This window comes from Eucalyptus grandis, chromosome 10 (assembly GCF_016545825.1).
Source record: "Eucalyptus grandis isolate ANBG69807.140 chromosome 10, ASM1654582v1, whole genome shotgun sequence".
NCBI lineage: Eukaryota > Viridiplantae > Streptophyta > Magnoliopsida > Myrtales > Myrtaceae > Eucalyptus > Eucalyptus grandis.
Window position 1 is genome coordinate 17,745,973 of NC_052621.1, and position 17,684 is coordinate 17,763,656.

At 36.9% G+C, this 17,684-nt stretch overlaps 1 protein-coding gene across 1 annotated transcript; it reads right to left on the reverse strand.

Annotated features, from left to right (window-relative positions):
- Window positions 1-12,918: 12,918 nt before the first annotated feature.
- Window positions 12,919-17,293, reverse strand: LOC108955638 (transcription factor CYCLOIDEA). Its single transcript, XM_018863721.2, has 3 exons — window positions 15,955-17,293; window positions 15,756-15,833; window positions 12,919-13,154 (listed from the first exon to the last, which is right to left on the reverse strand). The coding sequence occupies exons 1-2, from the start codon at window positions 17,024-17,026 to the stop codon at window positions 15,775-15,777; spliced, it is 1,131 nt and encodes a 376-aa protein (XP_018719266.2). The 5' UTR covers window positions 17,027-17,293; the 3' UTR covers window positions 12,919-13,154; window positions 15,756-15,774.
- Window positions 17,294-17,684: the final 391 nt, after the last annotated feature.

Sequence of the window (17,684 nt, forward strand, 5' to 3'; positions counted from 1 at the left end):
GAGAGGCGGAGAAGGGTCCGAAATAGCAAGGGCCGCACAGGACTTCACCGGTGCCATAGGAGGCCGAGAATGGTTTTAAGCAATGTGACAATTGTGGCCAATGACCCCACATTTAAGGCACTCAACGGGCCTCAATTCAAATTCAATTGCAATAAACTTCGACACTCCATCCACATTGACATCAACTAAAGAGACCCTAGGCTAGTTAGCTTGGATCTCAACACAAACCCGGGCAAACGAGATCATCATCTCGCCCACGGTACGCTGGTCCACAAAGAGGGGCTTACCCACGAAGCTAGTAATGGCTCCAATCGTCGGTGCAGACCAAACAATCTTCCATTCCACACCGGAATGGAAGATTGTTTTTCCTTCTTCAATTTCATGAGAGGCTTCCACTATTGCAAAATGAGAGGAACCCAAGCAACAGTAAGGGGTCCCTCCTCTAAGATCTTCCTTCGGAACACCAGATTTGAGACATGGAAGTAGAAGAAACCTTGATTGTTGGCCAGCACATCCACTAGCTTAGATCCCCAGGTCTTCAACGCTTGTTCAATAAGCTGAAATGTGAGTTTTTTCCCCACAAGATACCCAACTAGAAACTCATTCTATTTGGGATTCGCTACTTGCAAAAGCACCTCCTAGTCGATTGATAACCGATTCCCCCCCCCCACAAAGTCGGGTGGCACATAAGAGAGCTCATAGCCCTTCGCAGCCAACCACGCCACATTAGCCCACGACTGGGCTTGGGGAGGCTTGGTTGAGCGGGTGGCTTGCTAGGGACCCTTTTGTTCGGAGCCCACGAACGACTTCGACCCTTGGACCTGTCATCCCGAGAAGGCCTAAAGGAAGGCCCATGCTCGGTATTACCACCCATCGTTGAGCTTCCCCCTACGGGTCGGGGATTCTGGGCCAAGCTTCCAGCTTGCTAAGGGGAGTTCAGACCCTTCCCCTTGCTAGTGCCTTGTTGGGTCTCAACGGAGGTGGACGCCATCAAGACCAGCAAACCTCAATCAGCTACGAAGCCCTCTATACTGTAGCCAAGGAAAGGAACTCCATACCAAGGCTGAGAAGTGGAAAGGAAGGAAGCTGATGGTCCCCTGCACCCACCTTGAAGCCTAGGATCAGCACTCATGGCAGCTCGAGCGGACTCGCAACCACCAGCGTTAAGTCAGGCGAAACGAGACAAGAAGGTAGAGAAGATTTCCGCTTAGGGCAAGAAACTGGCCAATTCGTTCGGTGTAAGAAGGAGTGTTTCAAGAGGAAGAAAACCCTCCAAAAATCGAAGCAAAAGGAGGGCTGGAATAACTAGGCCGAGCGAGAACCAGAGACGGTGAACAGTAGTAGAATCGCCCCTCTTGGGAGAGACGATGAACAGTACCACAAGAAACCAAATGACCAGGGTGTAAGAGTTATTCCTTAGTGTACACAATATTTTATTGTCCAAGCATTACTAAAAAGAAAGGACTTGTAGGAAAGTGTGAATTGACCCTACCACCAAGCTCCAAATGAAAGCAGTTGTCCAGCTCCTACTAGGAGAGATACATGGTGCATAATGGTGGATGCTCAGTTATTTCTCTTTTAGTATGTGTTTCTATAGATGTTATGGTATCAAGCTAGACCAATTATTTTTTTGTAGGGTAGACCCACCAATTAACTCGTAATACTTAAACTGTCAAGTGATAAGTCAAAATTGTGTATCTATCATAAAAGGGAAATGAAATAAGACTTTATTCGTCTCGCAGAAAATAAATAATTTGAAAAACATTTTTAAAAAATGATTGCTAATATCATATAAAATAATCAATTAATGATACATATTTTTTTAATTATTGATAAAAATTTATGTTTAAACATTTTCATGAACAATAAAAACATTTTTCGTTGATTCTTTTTGTAAGAGATGCATGCGACAATCTTTAGGAAAATATTTTCTAAATTATTCATTTTTCACAAAATAAACACACGCTAAAAGTCCAATTCAAATAAAGAAAAAAAGGCTTATTTTCACATGTCTCAATTGAATGATGCGTAAAGAAAAGAAGATATCTAAGTTGAATTGACTGAACTCGAAATCCTCTTTGATGAATATTTAAAAGAATTAATTCAAGAAATGAATATTATTCTTATTTTGAGCTAAAAAATCTTTTTGTCCTTTCCAGCTAAATATAAGATATATTCACAACAAAATGGCTGGATAACCACACCATAGTCAAGGAACATTATAGAGAAATTTAAAAGAATATTATGATCTAATAATGATCACAAATCCAAAATCTAACTATAAATAATTTGTTGAGAATATGGACAAGTGAGTCGGATAAAATTAGTTGGAAGGAAGGAAAGAGAATCGGACATCGAATTTATATGATTAGATTCAAATATTGGAACTTGCACTCATGAGGAGAACAATACGAAATTCCATTTATAGAAACCAAGCGATATATTAAAAATTACAATCATTCGAGCACTCAAGCACTCATTTAGTGTTTTCTAACTTCAATTGTATCCAATAACTTATACAGTAATTAGCCTTTTATAATTTATTGTGAAACCTCACTCAATAAATTAAATAAATTCTACCATGGGTGTAATTATAATGAGAAAATTTCTCCCTATGCCGAGAGCTCCTTCGTTTTGCTTTAAGAAAGCTCTGCCTTTCTCGCTTCTAAGGGTTCCATTGATCCAAATCCCGTGTCGTTGCAACTTTCTTGTTCTTTCTTTTCCAAGAGCTCTTCATTAAATGCAACATGTGAGGCCTCACTTGTTCTTTTCTTTTGTTGGCTACAAGAGAAGAAAAATATCAAAAGAAAGAAACAAAATAAGTTAATGAAAGAGGACAAACAAAGCCCACAATTTTTATTTTGACAAAGCCCCTCTCTCTCTCTCTCTCTCTCTCTCTCTCTCTCTCTCTAAGTTAATGAAAGAGGACAAACAAAGCCCACAATTTTTATTTTGACAAAGCCCCTCTCTCTCTCTCTCTCTCTCTCCATTATGGTCTTCCCTCCTTTTTGACTTTCTATTCTTCTACCATCTTCATTTTCACGTTCACATGGCTGCACAGATGAGTTGAAGACAGCTAAAAAACCTCTTCACGCTTGCGGCTCACAAATAAAATCCACATGCAATCTTCTTCTTCCGACAATTTCGGCTAATCAATTCACATATGTTATTTGATTCTCGCGTGGCCGAGTTCATATATTCTCATCAGTCCAATTTCATTCAATGAGCAGAAATTCGAAATATATTTTTAATATAATTAGTAACTTATGAATTATATGTTATAACCGTTAAATTAATAATTTGTACTTTCTGGGGGAATTAAAGTTTCGCAGTCATACTTGCTTTTGGTTATCCAATTAGTGGTTGGCGCGGGGCCGTTCTAGAGTCGCCGAAGCACGACCTGGGAACACTCCAAGGCATGGCAGTGGGCTGAAAACTTATTGTCCGGGCTGCTTGATCTGACAACTGAGCATTTAGCTTAGGTCGTACGAGTTGGTCCTCGATGGCCCCTTTCTCTATTGATCCGTTTCAACATCGCATGGCCCATAGTCACTCATACAAGACTTCCGTTTTCATGAGATTTTAGCATTGAAATAATATGAAATGTCAACACTTTATCCAAGGTTCGACTCATTCACTTGGGTTCGCGTAAGATTGGCCGTCTATGACTTCTTTTTCGCAGGACATGAAATTGGAAAAGATTGAACGGGTAGGTTCCACCGATGCCGTTTTAGCGCATGGAATTTAGACATTTTCATATTTTATTACATTTTCCTTATTTTTTCAGCATTTAGATTTAAGACTTTCACATTAAGATAGTTCGTTTCCAAAGAGAACCATTTGTATACATTTAAGCTTTTCTGGCATTCCATGATAGGCTTATTCTAGTTTAGTTTTTTTTATCATTTAGAGTTCCTTGAGTAAGTTGTAATACTTTCTTGTTGAATTTTAGGCATAGTTACTTTTCATGCATAGCTCATTAGGTTCCTCTCTAGGGCATTATAACAAGCCCTTGTATTAATTTTGCCGGATACAATTTGTGTTGTTTTCTTCTTTTTATCTTCATTTATTTATTTTTATACCTGATTGTTCCGTTTTATTGTTTGCAAGCTTATGCATGGCCATAATAGATTCGCATGTTTAGAAATAAAAATTGGAAATGATTGCCTAACATAACATATTACTTAAAGAGAATATGTATGTGATTCATAGGAGTAAAGTTGCCCTTGGTGCCTTATCTGGCCTCAAACCAACTTAGAATACATTAGTGGCGGCTCTCATCTCATCCGATTGATAATAAACGACTAACCAAGTTGCGATTGATAGAATTTGAAAGAGCCCATGCTAAGTGTAAGCACACTTAGCAAGAGGGTTATGCAACCCGTTTAGCAATTCGTTAAACCCCCCTCAAGATTCATCTCAGGAGGGTTGTGGCAAGTAATCATAATTCTTCCTAGACAACAACATTTGTCTGTTGTGTACCAAGTCAAAACTATGAACATAGCGCATGTTACAGGAAAATGAGTGAGTTAATATTTCAGGATAACTAGTGTTATCTTAACGAAGGGAACATGCAATTCAACATAATAGAAAACGACGTAAACAATCAAAGATTAATTACGACAAATTTATGGACCGTCTAAATTAGGGAATGCACGAAATATGAGGAGTATACTGAAGCGCATACAGGCGCGCCATACGTAAGGAAGGTATAATCCAACCAGACCAATATAGTTTGGGTTGGTGTTCCTTTCTTAGTCACACTCAACATGAAACAGAAACGGAATTGAGTTAGCATGTACGATAAGAAAAGGTTGATATTGTAGAATAAAAAACACATATCAACATCACAACGCCGCTTCTATATACTAGAGATCTGAGATCTGCATGCTTGATACATAGGGTTCTTAGTTGTCGTGCAGAGAGAGCTCGATCGATCTGGCACATCTCAATCACACTCAGAGAGAGAGAGAGAGGATTCAGCAGAACATACGGGCAAAAAAGGTCGATTTGCCAATATTATAGTGGGATATCGGGTACAGTGCTTGCTATTAAATATTAGATATTCAGTCCAAGAGAATCAAGAAACTCAACTGAATCCGGCCTATCACGCAATCCCACTAACTTTCGTCAGACCATTACACTCACCAAGTCCAAACCCTATCCATCTGTCCAATCCCACTCTTACATTCAGAAAGATGACCTAAACATTAAAGAAATATTTAAAAAGGCAAATAAATCCAACGGAGCTCTTCTTCTTCTTCATTGCCCCATTTAATTCCCAATTTAGGCAAACCAGGAAGCAGCAGTTTTTATTTCACACAGTTCACGACAAGCTCTCCACAACCCTCACTTCTCTGCTCCTCTTCAGTCTGGCGAAGTCACTGTTCTTCCCTGTTCAGATGTTCTCAGGAAAAGGCCTCTTACAAGTACATATTTAAGACAAAAAAGTGCACGTTAACGTACATGTTTATCTCTCTCTCTGTCTCTCTCTCTCTATGTATATGTGTGTGCATGTAAAAGGTCATTTCCATTTCGTTGAAATAGTATCATAAACATTCTGTCCTTGAAGATGGCTTTTCAGTGACAGTGGAATAGTATGTCCTGGTGTTCAATCGAATTGACATATATGAAGTTTTAATAGAGATGATGTATGAAGGAGGCAAAGACTAGAACACAAAAATTGACTGTCTATTGCATGGTATATGCTATGCGCTGGCTTCAAAATCACATCCAAATAAATTAAAATCACACACAATAATTGTAGTCAGAGAAACAAATAGATCAGTAAAATTTGCTTCTTTAAACCATTATAATCTTTATTACCATTGATAGTCAACTAACATGACATTGATTATTGAAGAAATGTCAAATCTACATACGACATGAACTTATATGGTAAACTAAAATTTACTTATGCACTATTGTGCAAACACTACCTGTACAATTAAGGAAAGAATGGTAGAAATTATTTTACGCTTTCTAGTCTATCTTGAGATTGAAAGAGTGGCAATAAATATAAGGGTAAAAAATTTATCTCTTTTAATGGCAAAGACATGTGAATCGTATTCAAAATTTGAGATATGTTGATTTCACAAGTTGTAGAATATGTTAAATAATCTAAACATATTATTGGACAAAAGTAGTCAAGTTTTTGTCAATTACTAACATCATTGAACATGAAAAATAAGTAAATCCCATACATCTCCACAATAATATAGTCAACTGTTACAGGTATACCAATAAACAAAAGTTTTGAAAATAGTATTTTTCATCTTATAGTATAACTTGATGTTTCATATCAAAACTTCTAAAGAAAACGAAACGAGGTACATATTATTAATATTCTTACATCTGTTTAGTGTGTGTAAACGCTTTTGCTAGGTACCCTATATTTTTCACAGGGTACCTTGCATAGAATAAAGGGTACTGTGTACTGGGAACTAGAAATTATGGACCCTTCTAATCTTTCATTCTCATTCTTTATTGCATTCTTCTGCATTTAGAATTTAGGGACAAAGACTACAGAATTTTGTGAACCGGGTTGATACGTGATCTCACTTGAAATTTTATGCAAGAACTTTAAGCCCTCAAGGTTCGGATTAAGGTGGTTTTGAGTCTTTTGACCCATTCTCATTCCAAGGGACAAGCCTGTGAGCCTCTTACGAGCCCGACCGCTCTCCCTTTCTCTCTCTACTAATCTTTTTTTTTTTTTTTTTGGTTTGTTTCTATCCTACCATATTTCTATTTTATATGCCACTATGTGCTGTGCGTAAGTTGCAAAATCCTGCTCCTTTACTCATACTTCCCCACCTCAGTCCCCAAAGAAGTTGGGGAACCGAATTACTCACCTTCCTCTTCCCAAGTGGAAATGGTGGCCATAGAGTAACCGCGGTGGATTCTCTCCACTAATTCAACTTCCTGTCTTTCACTCTCCATTTCTTTGACCGAAATGGCATTAAATCATGCCGAGTATGACATGGTTTGTTGCCAATTAGACCACTTTGAGCAAGGCAAAAAAAACGACAGGATCAACATAGATTGAGGGGGATCCAATCTTGGCCACCTCTCAAGAGGGGAAAGATGAGAGAGAGATTGGCACGATGGAGCCGAGATTGATGGAGTGGTATTGGTGCGAGCGTGAATAAAAAAGAAAGCTTGGAAGAGGCACTCAGGAGGAGATGTTCGTTCATGTGCTAGTGAGCATGAATAAAAGAGAACGCACAAGTGCGTATCGGTTGTCAACATAACCTATGTATCAAGATAACCTATGTGTCTGCATGCTTGATGCATAGGCTTCTCGGTTGTCATGCAGAGAAACGATCCAGGACTTCTCAGTCACACTCGGGGAGAGAGAGAGAGAGAGAGAGAGAGAGAGAGAGAGAGAGGATACAGCAGCACGTACGAGCGAAAAAAGGTGGTCAATTTGCCTATAATATAGCGGGATATCTACAATATGTACTATTAAATATTAGATATTCAGTCCAAGAGAATCAAGAAACTCAACTGAATCCAGCCTATCACGCAACCCCATTGAATTTGGTCAGACCATATCCCACCTCAAGTCCAAACCCTACCCATCTGTCCAATCCCACTCCTACATTTAGAAAGACGAACCCAACATTAAAGAGAAAAAGAGACAAAAATCAAACAAATCAAACGGAGTTGTTGTTGTTCTTCTTCTTCCTTTTCTAACCCATTTAATTCCCAATTTAGGCGAAAGCAAGAAGCAGCAGTCTTTATTTCAGACAGTTCACAACAAGCTCTCCAGAACACTCACTTCTCTGCTCTTCTCTTTAGTCTGGCCGAGTCACTGTTCTTCCCTGTTCAGATGCTCTAAAAAAGGGGCCTCTTACAGGTACATCTTTGTCTGTGTCTGTGAGTGTGTGTTTGATTTTTTTGCCCGGGGGGTTTGGGTTTAGTGTGTATATGTGTGATAAAGGTCATTTCCATTTCGTTGTAACAGTTTCATCTTGTAGTCTCTGTCCTTGAAGATGGCTTCCATTGATACAGTGGAATACTGTGTCCTGCTGCCAAATTGAATTGACATATATGGAGTTTTACTAGAGATGATGTATGAAGGATGCAAAGACTTTGAGCAAGAAATATTGAAGGTATATTGATGTCAGTTTCGTTTCCAAACTGGGGGGAGGGGCAAAGACCATCAGACAAGAGAAGCTATTTCTTGTTTTCCTCTTCCCCGTTAATGACATTTGAAAGCAATGCACATCTTTTTGCCGTTAAAAGAGAGCTATTTTTTACCCTTAAATTTACTGCTATTCTCCTAATCTGAAGATGAGACCCAGAAAGCACAAAAGAATTTCTACTGTTCTTTCGTATGTAGACTGATATTTCTTCAATAATCCATGCCATATTAGTGGACTCCTAACTGTAATGTAAAGTGGTTTACAGAAGCATATTTCTTACTGATCTATGTGTGTTAATAACCAAAATTATTGTGGTTGGTTTCAATTTATTTGTGTTTAAAGAAGCATACCATACGATACAGTTGCTTCATTAGTTGCCTTTCTAATTCCAACCCCAGCCTCGGTGATAGAGAACAACTCATAGATACTAATTACAGAAACTGGCACCTCTCAAAAGTAAATCTGCCTTAAACATTTAGTAGTCTAGTGCAATAACTTAGACTAATGTGTAAATCAGTCAGCGGGTAAACTAGGGGTGCCTAGATATTACGGCGAGTGGCTAGGAAATTTGCCTTACCGTAAAATCTAAGCCTTTGGACCCTCTGGAGTTCTTGGGATCTGAAATGTAAGTTATAAATTCTTTAAGCCAACTTCAAATTTGAGATCCTTCAATCTGACAAATTTTAATATTCTTGCATGCTTTAATATTTATAGATAGACAGAATTAGTCACATATATGTCAATTGCTAACACATTTAAAATGAAAAATAAGTAAACTACATAGCGAAATGCATTTATGTTAAGAATGGTTGTTATACATACTATTGTTGAACTGAAGTATAGACAATAGCGTTTTTCATCTTATAGCATGACTTCATGGTTTATAGCAAAACTTGGAAAGAAAACTAAACAATATATAATTTTCGTATATTGTTGGATATGTTATATTTTGTGCACAGTATCTTGCATAGAGTAAAGGGTATTATGTACTATAAGTGAGTGGTTCCAGATCCTGCATGAATTTCTACCTAGAAGCTAGACTTACCCGTTGAAATAAGTTCTCCAATTTTTGAAACTTGAAACCTACCCTGCATATTTTGGGACCTATAACCAGATAGGTTCCCGCAAGTCCGATTCTTAGGTTTCAAGTTCTACCTTGAAACCATGCGCATCCCTACTATGTACGAGTAGATATGACCCTCTATGTTGAACACCTATCGTGTGTTTAATGGTTCCAAACTTTTGGAACCCGTAACCTATCTTAGGACTTTAATCTTAGCACTCGCCTTGAAACCTATCCAATTATGCTGATTTCATTAATTCCATCAGTTTCATAAATTGTACTACGCAACTCTAGACGAAACAATTACATTCGAATATTATCTTTTTGTATAAAGGTAATTACACGAGAATTTTGCATGATAAGTATTGTGGGTGCAATTTTTTTCTTCACAGCAAGTGTTTTTATTATGAAGACGTGTGTCTCCAACTATGTTAAGTAATCACCTACGATATATAAGATGTAAAATTTCGTGGGACCATTACCAATTATTTTAAAAGTTTAAGTTATTAAATAAATGCGTGATTTATTATTTAAATATAATAACACTTCCATTCAAGCTTAACTTGGTCATCTTTTGCCTAGTACTAAGCCTGAAAATTTGATTGTGGAAGCAAATAGAGGCTAAATGGGTCCTAAAAAGATTCAAACTACCTTCAGCTTTGATATTACATGAGATTTTGCGGACCACTGTCAATTGATTGCACAAAATCTCAAACAAGATATTAGAGTGAAAAAAATTAGAAAATTAAATTAAAGATAGATTGTTGCTAAATTGATTATCTCTCTCTTTAATCGTATCAAGAGTAAAAAAAAAAACCAAGAATTGCATATTTGGGTCACTCATATAGATTTTAGCTCGTGTCTTATCCAATTCATGCAAATTGGGACCAGTATTGAATTTCATGAGCTTCGAATATAACTATCTAATCTAAGCTTCCTTGTTATAAAAGAAAACTCACTAATATATCGAGCATTCTTTTGTCATTGTATCAGATTCTTGCAGTGCTACGCTAATGGATATTTGTTGTGGACAAAATTTGCATAAGTTTTGATTCAAACATGTGGTCAAATACACCTCATAAATGTATTTAATATATACATTTTTATTTACAAAATAAACATCGTGTTCTACAAGAATGGAACTTGTAATTCTACTAATGTTTAGTTTTTCCATTTCTATGCAGATGGCTATACTAATAAATGGGCACGCGGGGGCCAGCTAAACTTATAGAAGGGAAGGTAAACTTTTGACATCTCAACATGTATATATATTTACATCTACATGTGCACAGTGTCTTGGCTTAACCACTTGAAAGCTTTCATTGTTTATTCTAGTATTTTATTGAGTTTTGATATTTGGATATATTATGATTTGAGACTAGAAAACAAGTAACCATAAAATTAACCTAATACTATCTTAATTAGTATTCGAAAAAGAATATTAATTTTAAAATGGAATATTCAATCAAAACGACAAATAAATATATCAAGTAAGACCCCATTACTTAGCGTAACTTTTTTTTTTTTTCAAATTATCTAAAGATGAACTTATATTTCAATATGGTTTAATGGAACGGATTTTTTGTTAAGTTACCTCAAGTAATGTTACTAGCATTTTCAAATTTTGATATAATAATTATTTTAAAAGTTTTGAAAAGTTTTCATTTGAAAAATTTACGTTAAATTCTTTTTGTAAAATAACCAGGCTTGAGCCAACTGTGCTCAGGCCATGCCAGCCTAGGTAGACTCGGTTCCCAGCCGTAACGAATGTGGATAACATATGAAAATATTAGGACTTAATGCATTCATTGGTAATATTAGGATTAAAATGTCGGATCAACATAAATTTTAGAACTTTTGGTGTCATTATCCCATGCTTTTAATGACAGTAAGCATAGTGAAAACTCTACTACCTATATGTGAATAATTTATGGGCTGTAGTTTTCTTTATGTAAAATAAGTTTTCTCTGTTAAACTCCACAAGCTATAATTGCCTTTAAACCTTCTGACTCAAAAAAAGAATAATAGTCTTCAAACCTGCATAATTTTATTCTATAATTATACATTTATTGCTTTTTGATAAAAAAAAATAACATCCCACACAAATAGTAGGCTTTGTTAAACTAAGGGCCAAAAAGTTAAAAAGAAGTTTAGAAATTGCTCACCTCTTTTCTTCGACACCTTTTGTATAAAGCTTGATCTTCTTATCACATATCCGTTGCTAGGTTTTCTTTGTTTCTTTTTGGACAATTGCTTGTGGGTCCTCCCATAGAGAGTGGATGTACCTTGCTCACTCGTCTTGCAATATGCTTATCAACAATTTGTCCTCTGTGGTGTTGCATACAAGAATCTCGAAAGTGTTCTTTTGGTCTAAAGTCAATTGGGGGAAAGTTCTGTTCGTTGCTACTGGAATTTAGTGAACATTGCGGTAAGGTGATTGAGTGAAAATTCCTCAAACTCCTAATTGAAAACGATAAAGTTAAGATGTTGACATATGTCCTAGTTACATTGATTATGTTAAGTTTAATCTAAATTTCTGAAAAACACAATATTTGAGTTCTTTAAACTTCAAGTTCAAGACGAAGCAAGTAACTATATGTTTTATCTTAAATATATACCATAGGAAAACAAAATCTTGCTAGACTAGGATCCTCATACTAATTCTTCTGCTAGGAACAGTTTTAAGAGGACTTGAAGATGCTAAGATAGATAGGGAAAGATCCGAAAGTAAACGGATTAGAGCAAACATAAAAGAAGTGCGAATACAAGCAAATGAAAATATCTTGCTAATCATTAGTAATAAATGTGAGTTAAAATAATTTACGTGACACTGTTGAGTTTAGGACGAGAGCAACGCTTGGTATATTAGAGAATTGGTTTACACAACTATGAAATTTGGCGATATGGCTGATTATAAGTGGAGATATAAATAAGAGAGCCATATTCAATAACCAATAACAGTCTGTGACATCACTCAATATATCAATTTTGTGAATTGGTCTTAGTGCACTCAACAAATCTTCTCAACTAGAGCAGTGCTTGGTATCGTAAAATTGATATATTAAGTAATATGGCAAAACATAAGTGAGCATTCAAATAAACGGCCATATTCAAAATACCCAGTAACAATTTAGTCCGACAAACCATTGGATAGATCTGAATTAAATGTTGACAATATACAAATCATTCATGATTTAAGAGGTCTATGATGGGTAGTGTCAAATTGAGTTGCTGGGGGAATATAAAAATTGAAGCCGGTTGGGTTTTATTTCCTTCTTGGGCTATGACGAAGCACCTTGTGTTTATTGGGTCAATCGATTACATTCACATAAGTGCCTTATCTTCTCACTTCGATTTTTTATTTTTTTAAATGTCAATTGTTTTTCAATTCACATCCTTCTAAGGGGCGTCTATGTAATTTCCAAATGTGCAAGGTGCAACAATGTTCATCAAAGTTCAAGGCCATGTCATTGTAATTTAGCCAATAAAAGATCACCACTTGAAATTGAAGAAAATAGTTTGGGAGGAAAAGTTAATATCTAGACTAATCAAGACTATCAAATATCAATGATTGATTAGACCTACACTAGACCTTGCTATGACATACGCAGCCAAATATGTGAAATATCAACGAATTATGAAATATATGAAATATTGTATAGGTAGATCTAGATTAATAGGGACTACAAATGATAATTTCAAGCTAATGATTTCAAAGGGTAGATTGACCCAAATATATATTCAACATCTAAATGAATACATCCGATTGTTATAGATATCCAAACATTTAAAAACGCAAAAATGCACATTCTGAAGACTGCGGTACTAATTGATATGCAGTTTAGGAGAAATCCAACGTCTAGCTATTGAGGTGGGAGAGCCAAAGACCGTAGAGACGACACATTTGGAGACCGATACCGTCTCATCGATCAAAATCTCATTCCCTGCAATCAAGATCATAATACCTTTCTATTAAAATTTGTGTAAAGAGTGATGTGTAAAGAAATAATGATGACTCGAATGTATTTAATCACGTGATCTAAGGATAAACATACGAAAAAATTAATCAGTCCGTGACATAGTAAATGCAACATGATCAACAAGTGAACAAGGCTGCCTATGATTAGTCAGTCCAAAGATTAGGGGCTTGAGCAAACAATTTCCCTCTTGGGCTCGGCCCTCCGGCATCCTTGGCCCAATTAAGACAGAATAAGTTTTGAGCATGGACGAGTCTAGCAAAGGATTTTGAAGCCGGTCCTACGCGCAATCCTCCATTGGTTAGGTCTAGATGCAAGTAAGCACATAATTTTTGTTATACTTCTCTTTGATCAGCATCAACTGGATTAGATTACCAATATCGGAATATGTTTATCCCAAGAAAATTAGATTTTAAAACGTGTCACCAAACATAGTTCGCATTTTTTTTTCAATTGTGTATTACGTACGCAGCAGGTTTGCTTTTCTTACACACAATTTTTTCTTTAAAAAAATGATTATTTTGTAGGTATGATATTTGTGGTGGAAAAAATTGTACAAGTCCTAAATTTATCTACGGAATGCATGGAGTCCTAAATCTTTCAATTGATTCCCTCAAGTCATAAACTTTTACTAAAAAGTGTAATTGAATCCTGAATCTTTTAATTGTGCTTTGATTGAGTTCTAAACCATTACTAATAGTTACAATTAAGTCCTATAACCTTTGTTAAAAGTCTAATTTAAGGATGCCCAAATAAACATTTTTAAAGTGACATATAGGTAATCTTAGAAAATATATATCAAAAGAATTTGATTGCACTTTGAACTTAATTGAATCAAAATTAAGAAGTCCTAGGACTCAATTGGGTTCCTACACAAGTTTTAGGATTTTTGATGTTTTTTTTTTTTTCACTTTTGGACTATGTGGAGTAGTGGTCTAATCAAGTTAAGCTATTTGTCAGTTTACCTAAACTTCACTCATGGATCTCGACTTTTAATTTTCTTGAGTTCGAGTAGTTAACTTGAGTAGTTGAGAGTGTTGAGCTTCAATACGAAAATACCCAATGAAAAAGATCTCAAACCCAACTAAGTAGTTGAACTTTTCCATATTCTAATTGCATCTAAACAATTGATGTATTTGAAAGAACTTATTGGTATTGCTTTGTAAAACATGTTCTAAGAAATTGAATCAAGACTCAAGCTTGGAGTAAAGGTTATCCTTTAGTCAAGTCATGTCATGACAGGCTGTAGCTTATTGAGTATGAGAAGTGGAGCTTGATTACGTTTGAGTCAAATAATCGAGATGTGCATCATCCAATTGAGTAGAATTTGACTATATTATACCATGTAGATTCAGACTCAATTTCATTACACCCTAGTATTGAAGAGCACAGAGGGTTTTTATTTATTTATTTATTTACTTATGTACTTGATTATCAGTTCTTACAGTGATCTAAAGTTCATAAAATTGGTGCTCATAACTTACAATCAACAATTCTAGGTAATTGATGGCCCAAAAATAAAACGAAAGTAGGTCACATTTTGTGGTGTTTCCTTCTAATCAGGTGTAGGAAATTTCAAATTTGTCAATTATTTTCTGAATGACAGGGCAAGATGGTTGTGAAGAAGAAACAGTAAGATAACATTTAAAATCAAATAGAGAAGGTAAGTGAAACATGAAATGTGCCCTTCAACAATGTGATTTTCTCATAGAGTGAATAAAGCATTGAAACTGTATAACGACATTCTATGTTGGATTCCAAAGTTACTATTGCCTAAAACACTCTGGTCTTTTCATAGAATCTCGGTTGCGAACATCAAAAGGTGCACACATTTTATTTCTGTCATCAGGCTTGTGATTAGTTAGCAGAATTTCTTCATTGTCTGTCTTTGTTCCAAGGTTGAAAGATCATATAAACATGTTTTTCTTTTGGCAACATGGGGTATGTGAGACTTTCAGCATGACTAATCCCTAAATTTATTCGCAAATCATCCCATTTCATGCTTCAAATAAGGCTCCACTAGACGGCGGCATGCAAGGCTCAGTTTAATTACTCTGACGTGGAAACACTTAAGAGTAAAACTATATGCTAGATACAGTTTTAGAGGCCAAGGGTATCATTACTAGAGTAAGATGGATTAGATCACTCCAAACTCCAGAAGTGCACGGTTAATAATAATCTATACAACGTGCAACATATTGGAGTCACAAAAGATGGGTAAATCTAAATTCTTTAGATGGTGTAATCTTTTCAGAGTCAGTTGGAAGAAGGAATTCAACCTTGATTTGTTCCTTCAAGATGATGGAGATGTATATTTTTATGTCTGTCTCTGCAAAATCTTGATGGTTGAACCAAGAATCTAAACGAGCTTTACTATGTTATACGATATAGAGAAAGTGGCAGATTTGGATTCAGAATAACCCCTTATCAGGTAGACATAATTCCGCATGTAAATTTCATTGAGCAACTTGATGGTAGGAGAAATGATAACGAAGCAAAGGGAGCTAATGGGGCAAAAAAAGGGGAACAAAAAAGGAAAAGAAAGGATCAGAACTTTCCACAACTTACACGGATCAGGTATTGCCCTTTATGATAGTCGACTATGGCTGTTTTGAGAATCCCATTGCTTTCCACATACCAGAACCCCTGTAATTTTATTTTAACAAAATAAAAAATGAAGCCCGCATAAAAATCTGACCGAATTTAATGCGCACAATTTAAAGTTAGTGAGGGGAATGTTCTGTTCTTGGAAAAGAAAGTTAATTACCTGATGAAAAGTTCATGTTGGTGAATGAAGAAAAGGTCGATTGACCAATTACGGGGTTGATGTCCCAGTTTTGATGAGCTACATCGTGGTAGTAAAATTGGCTATTGTTGTCATTGTCTAGGTTTTTCTGGTAATTGTTAATGATGACCGAACTTTGCTTCAGCTTCCTATTGATCAGAACAGATTGCTCAATATCGACCTCCTCCTGATGTTCACTGAATGCCTGGTGATCAGCTTGTGCTTGAACATAATGATTTGATTTTTTCTCTTCACTAGAAGCCTGCGAATCAGGGCACAGTTTCTTGAACTGGTCATGGTGATCAAGCTTTGGGTTGTCATTGCTCATTTTTGCTCTGGTCCTAGCCCTTGCCCTAGCCCTTGCCTTTGCCCTAGACTCTTTAGCCAAAACATGAAGCCCACCATCTCGATTTGATGACACCATCTTGAACATCCCTTGGTAGTCATTGTCTCCCACTGGTACTGACCTCTTGTCATCCACCGGAACTATGCCATTTCCAGCGATCACAACCCCTGCTGACACAGCCTGATCGCACTCGGAACTAGAACACGACCAGCCCTTCTCATCCTCCACCGGCCTGAGGACCAAGTCCTTGCGCTTGCCCTTGGCCAGATCCTTGATGGCCTTCCTCGACTTCGTAAGGAGCCACTCTAGGGTTTTGCTCGCCTTGTCGAACCCTAGCATGTCCTGGAGGTCGAAGAACCTGCGCGAGATCTCGATCGAGAGCCTCACCCTCCGGTCCCGGAGGCCCTGCGCGGTGCATATCTTTCTGTGCCTGTCCTTCTTCATGGGTTTGTTGGCTGGGTTTGATGAGCTCACTTTCGCACCATTTTTGGGACTCCTAATGTCGATTGGAGCTTCAGTAATTACGGGATAAATGTGGTTGTTGGGAAAGAAAAAGTGGTGATCTGTGAACGGCATTTGGTGGTGGAAGAGGATGGTTTGGTTGATTAATTCCTGGTTTGTGGGAGAAGATGAGGTATTGGGGAGTGATGGAGAGAGAAGATGGTGAGCAGGGTTGGAATTGTTGTTGGTCATCATAGATGGGAACATAATGTGCCTGTGTGTGCGCGCGTGTCTGTATTTTTGGGCCTTTGGAGAACTTTTTGAACACAAAGCGACCAAAGAACCATAGATTTTGTCGAAGAAAGATACAGAGATTCAGTTGGTCTTGAAAGAGTGACCTCTCAGAACCCGTTTTTATCCTCTTTCAGGTTCACTTGGGTGTGCAGAGAGAAGGAATGGCTGAGAGCGACACTCATCTGGACTGTTCTCTCTTCGGTGCACATGAGTGAGAGAGAGATAGAGAGAGAGAGAGAGAGAGAGCAGATGATTGCACACTCTTGTGATGAAGATGTACGGCTTGTTTAGTGGTGGGTGACTGGACCCGATCGGAGTGCTTTGGACCCGATCCGAGTACTTTGTCGTTCAGAGAATCCGACAAAAGCTTTACTTAGGGCTTTGCCGAGAATTTAAACACTAGATTTGAAGTGGGGACGAACTCATGAGAAATAAAAACGAATCGTCATGTATTAATGTCCGCAAGTTAAGCATTATTAATTTCTTCAAATAGAAAAATATGGATTTTACATGAAGTTGCAATTGCAACTATATAATTGCTAATATCCAAATTTCTACATAGGGAATGAAGTAGCTCATTTCTCACTGGCTATTAAGTGTTTTTTCACATGACTGAAATCTTTAAGTCAAA

Coding starts and splice junctions, on each gene's coding strand:
- LOC108955638 (XM_018863721.2), bottom strand. CDS start 17,026: ATGTTCCCATCTATGATGACCAACAACAATTCCAACCCTGCTCACCAT. Junction 15,834..15,954: donor CAACATGAACTTTTCATCAG/GTAATTAACTTT, acceptor ATAAAATTACAG/GGGTTCTGGTATGTGGAAAG.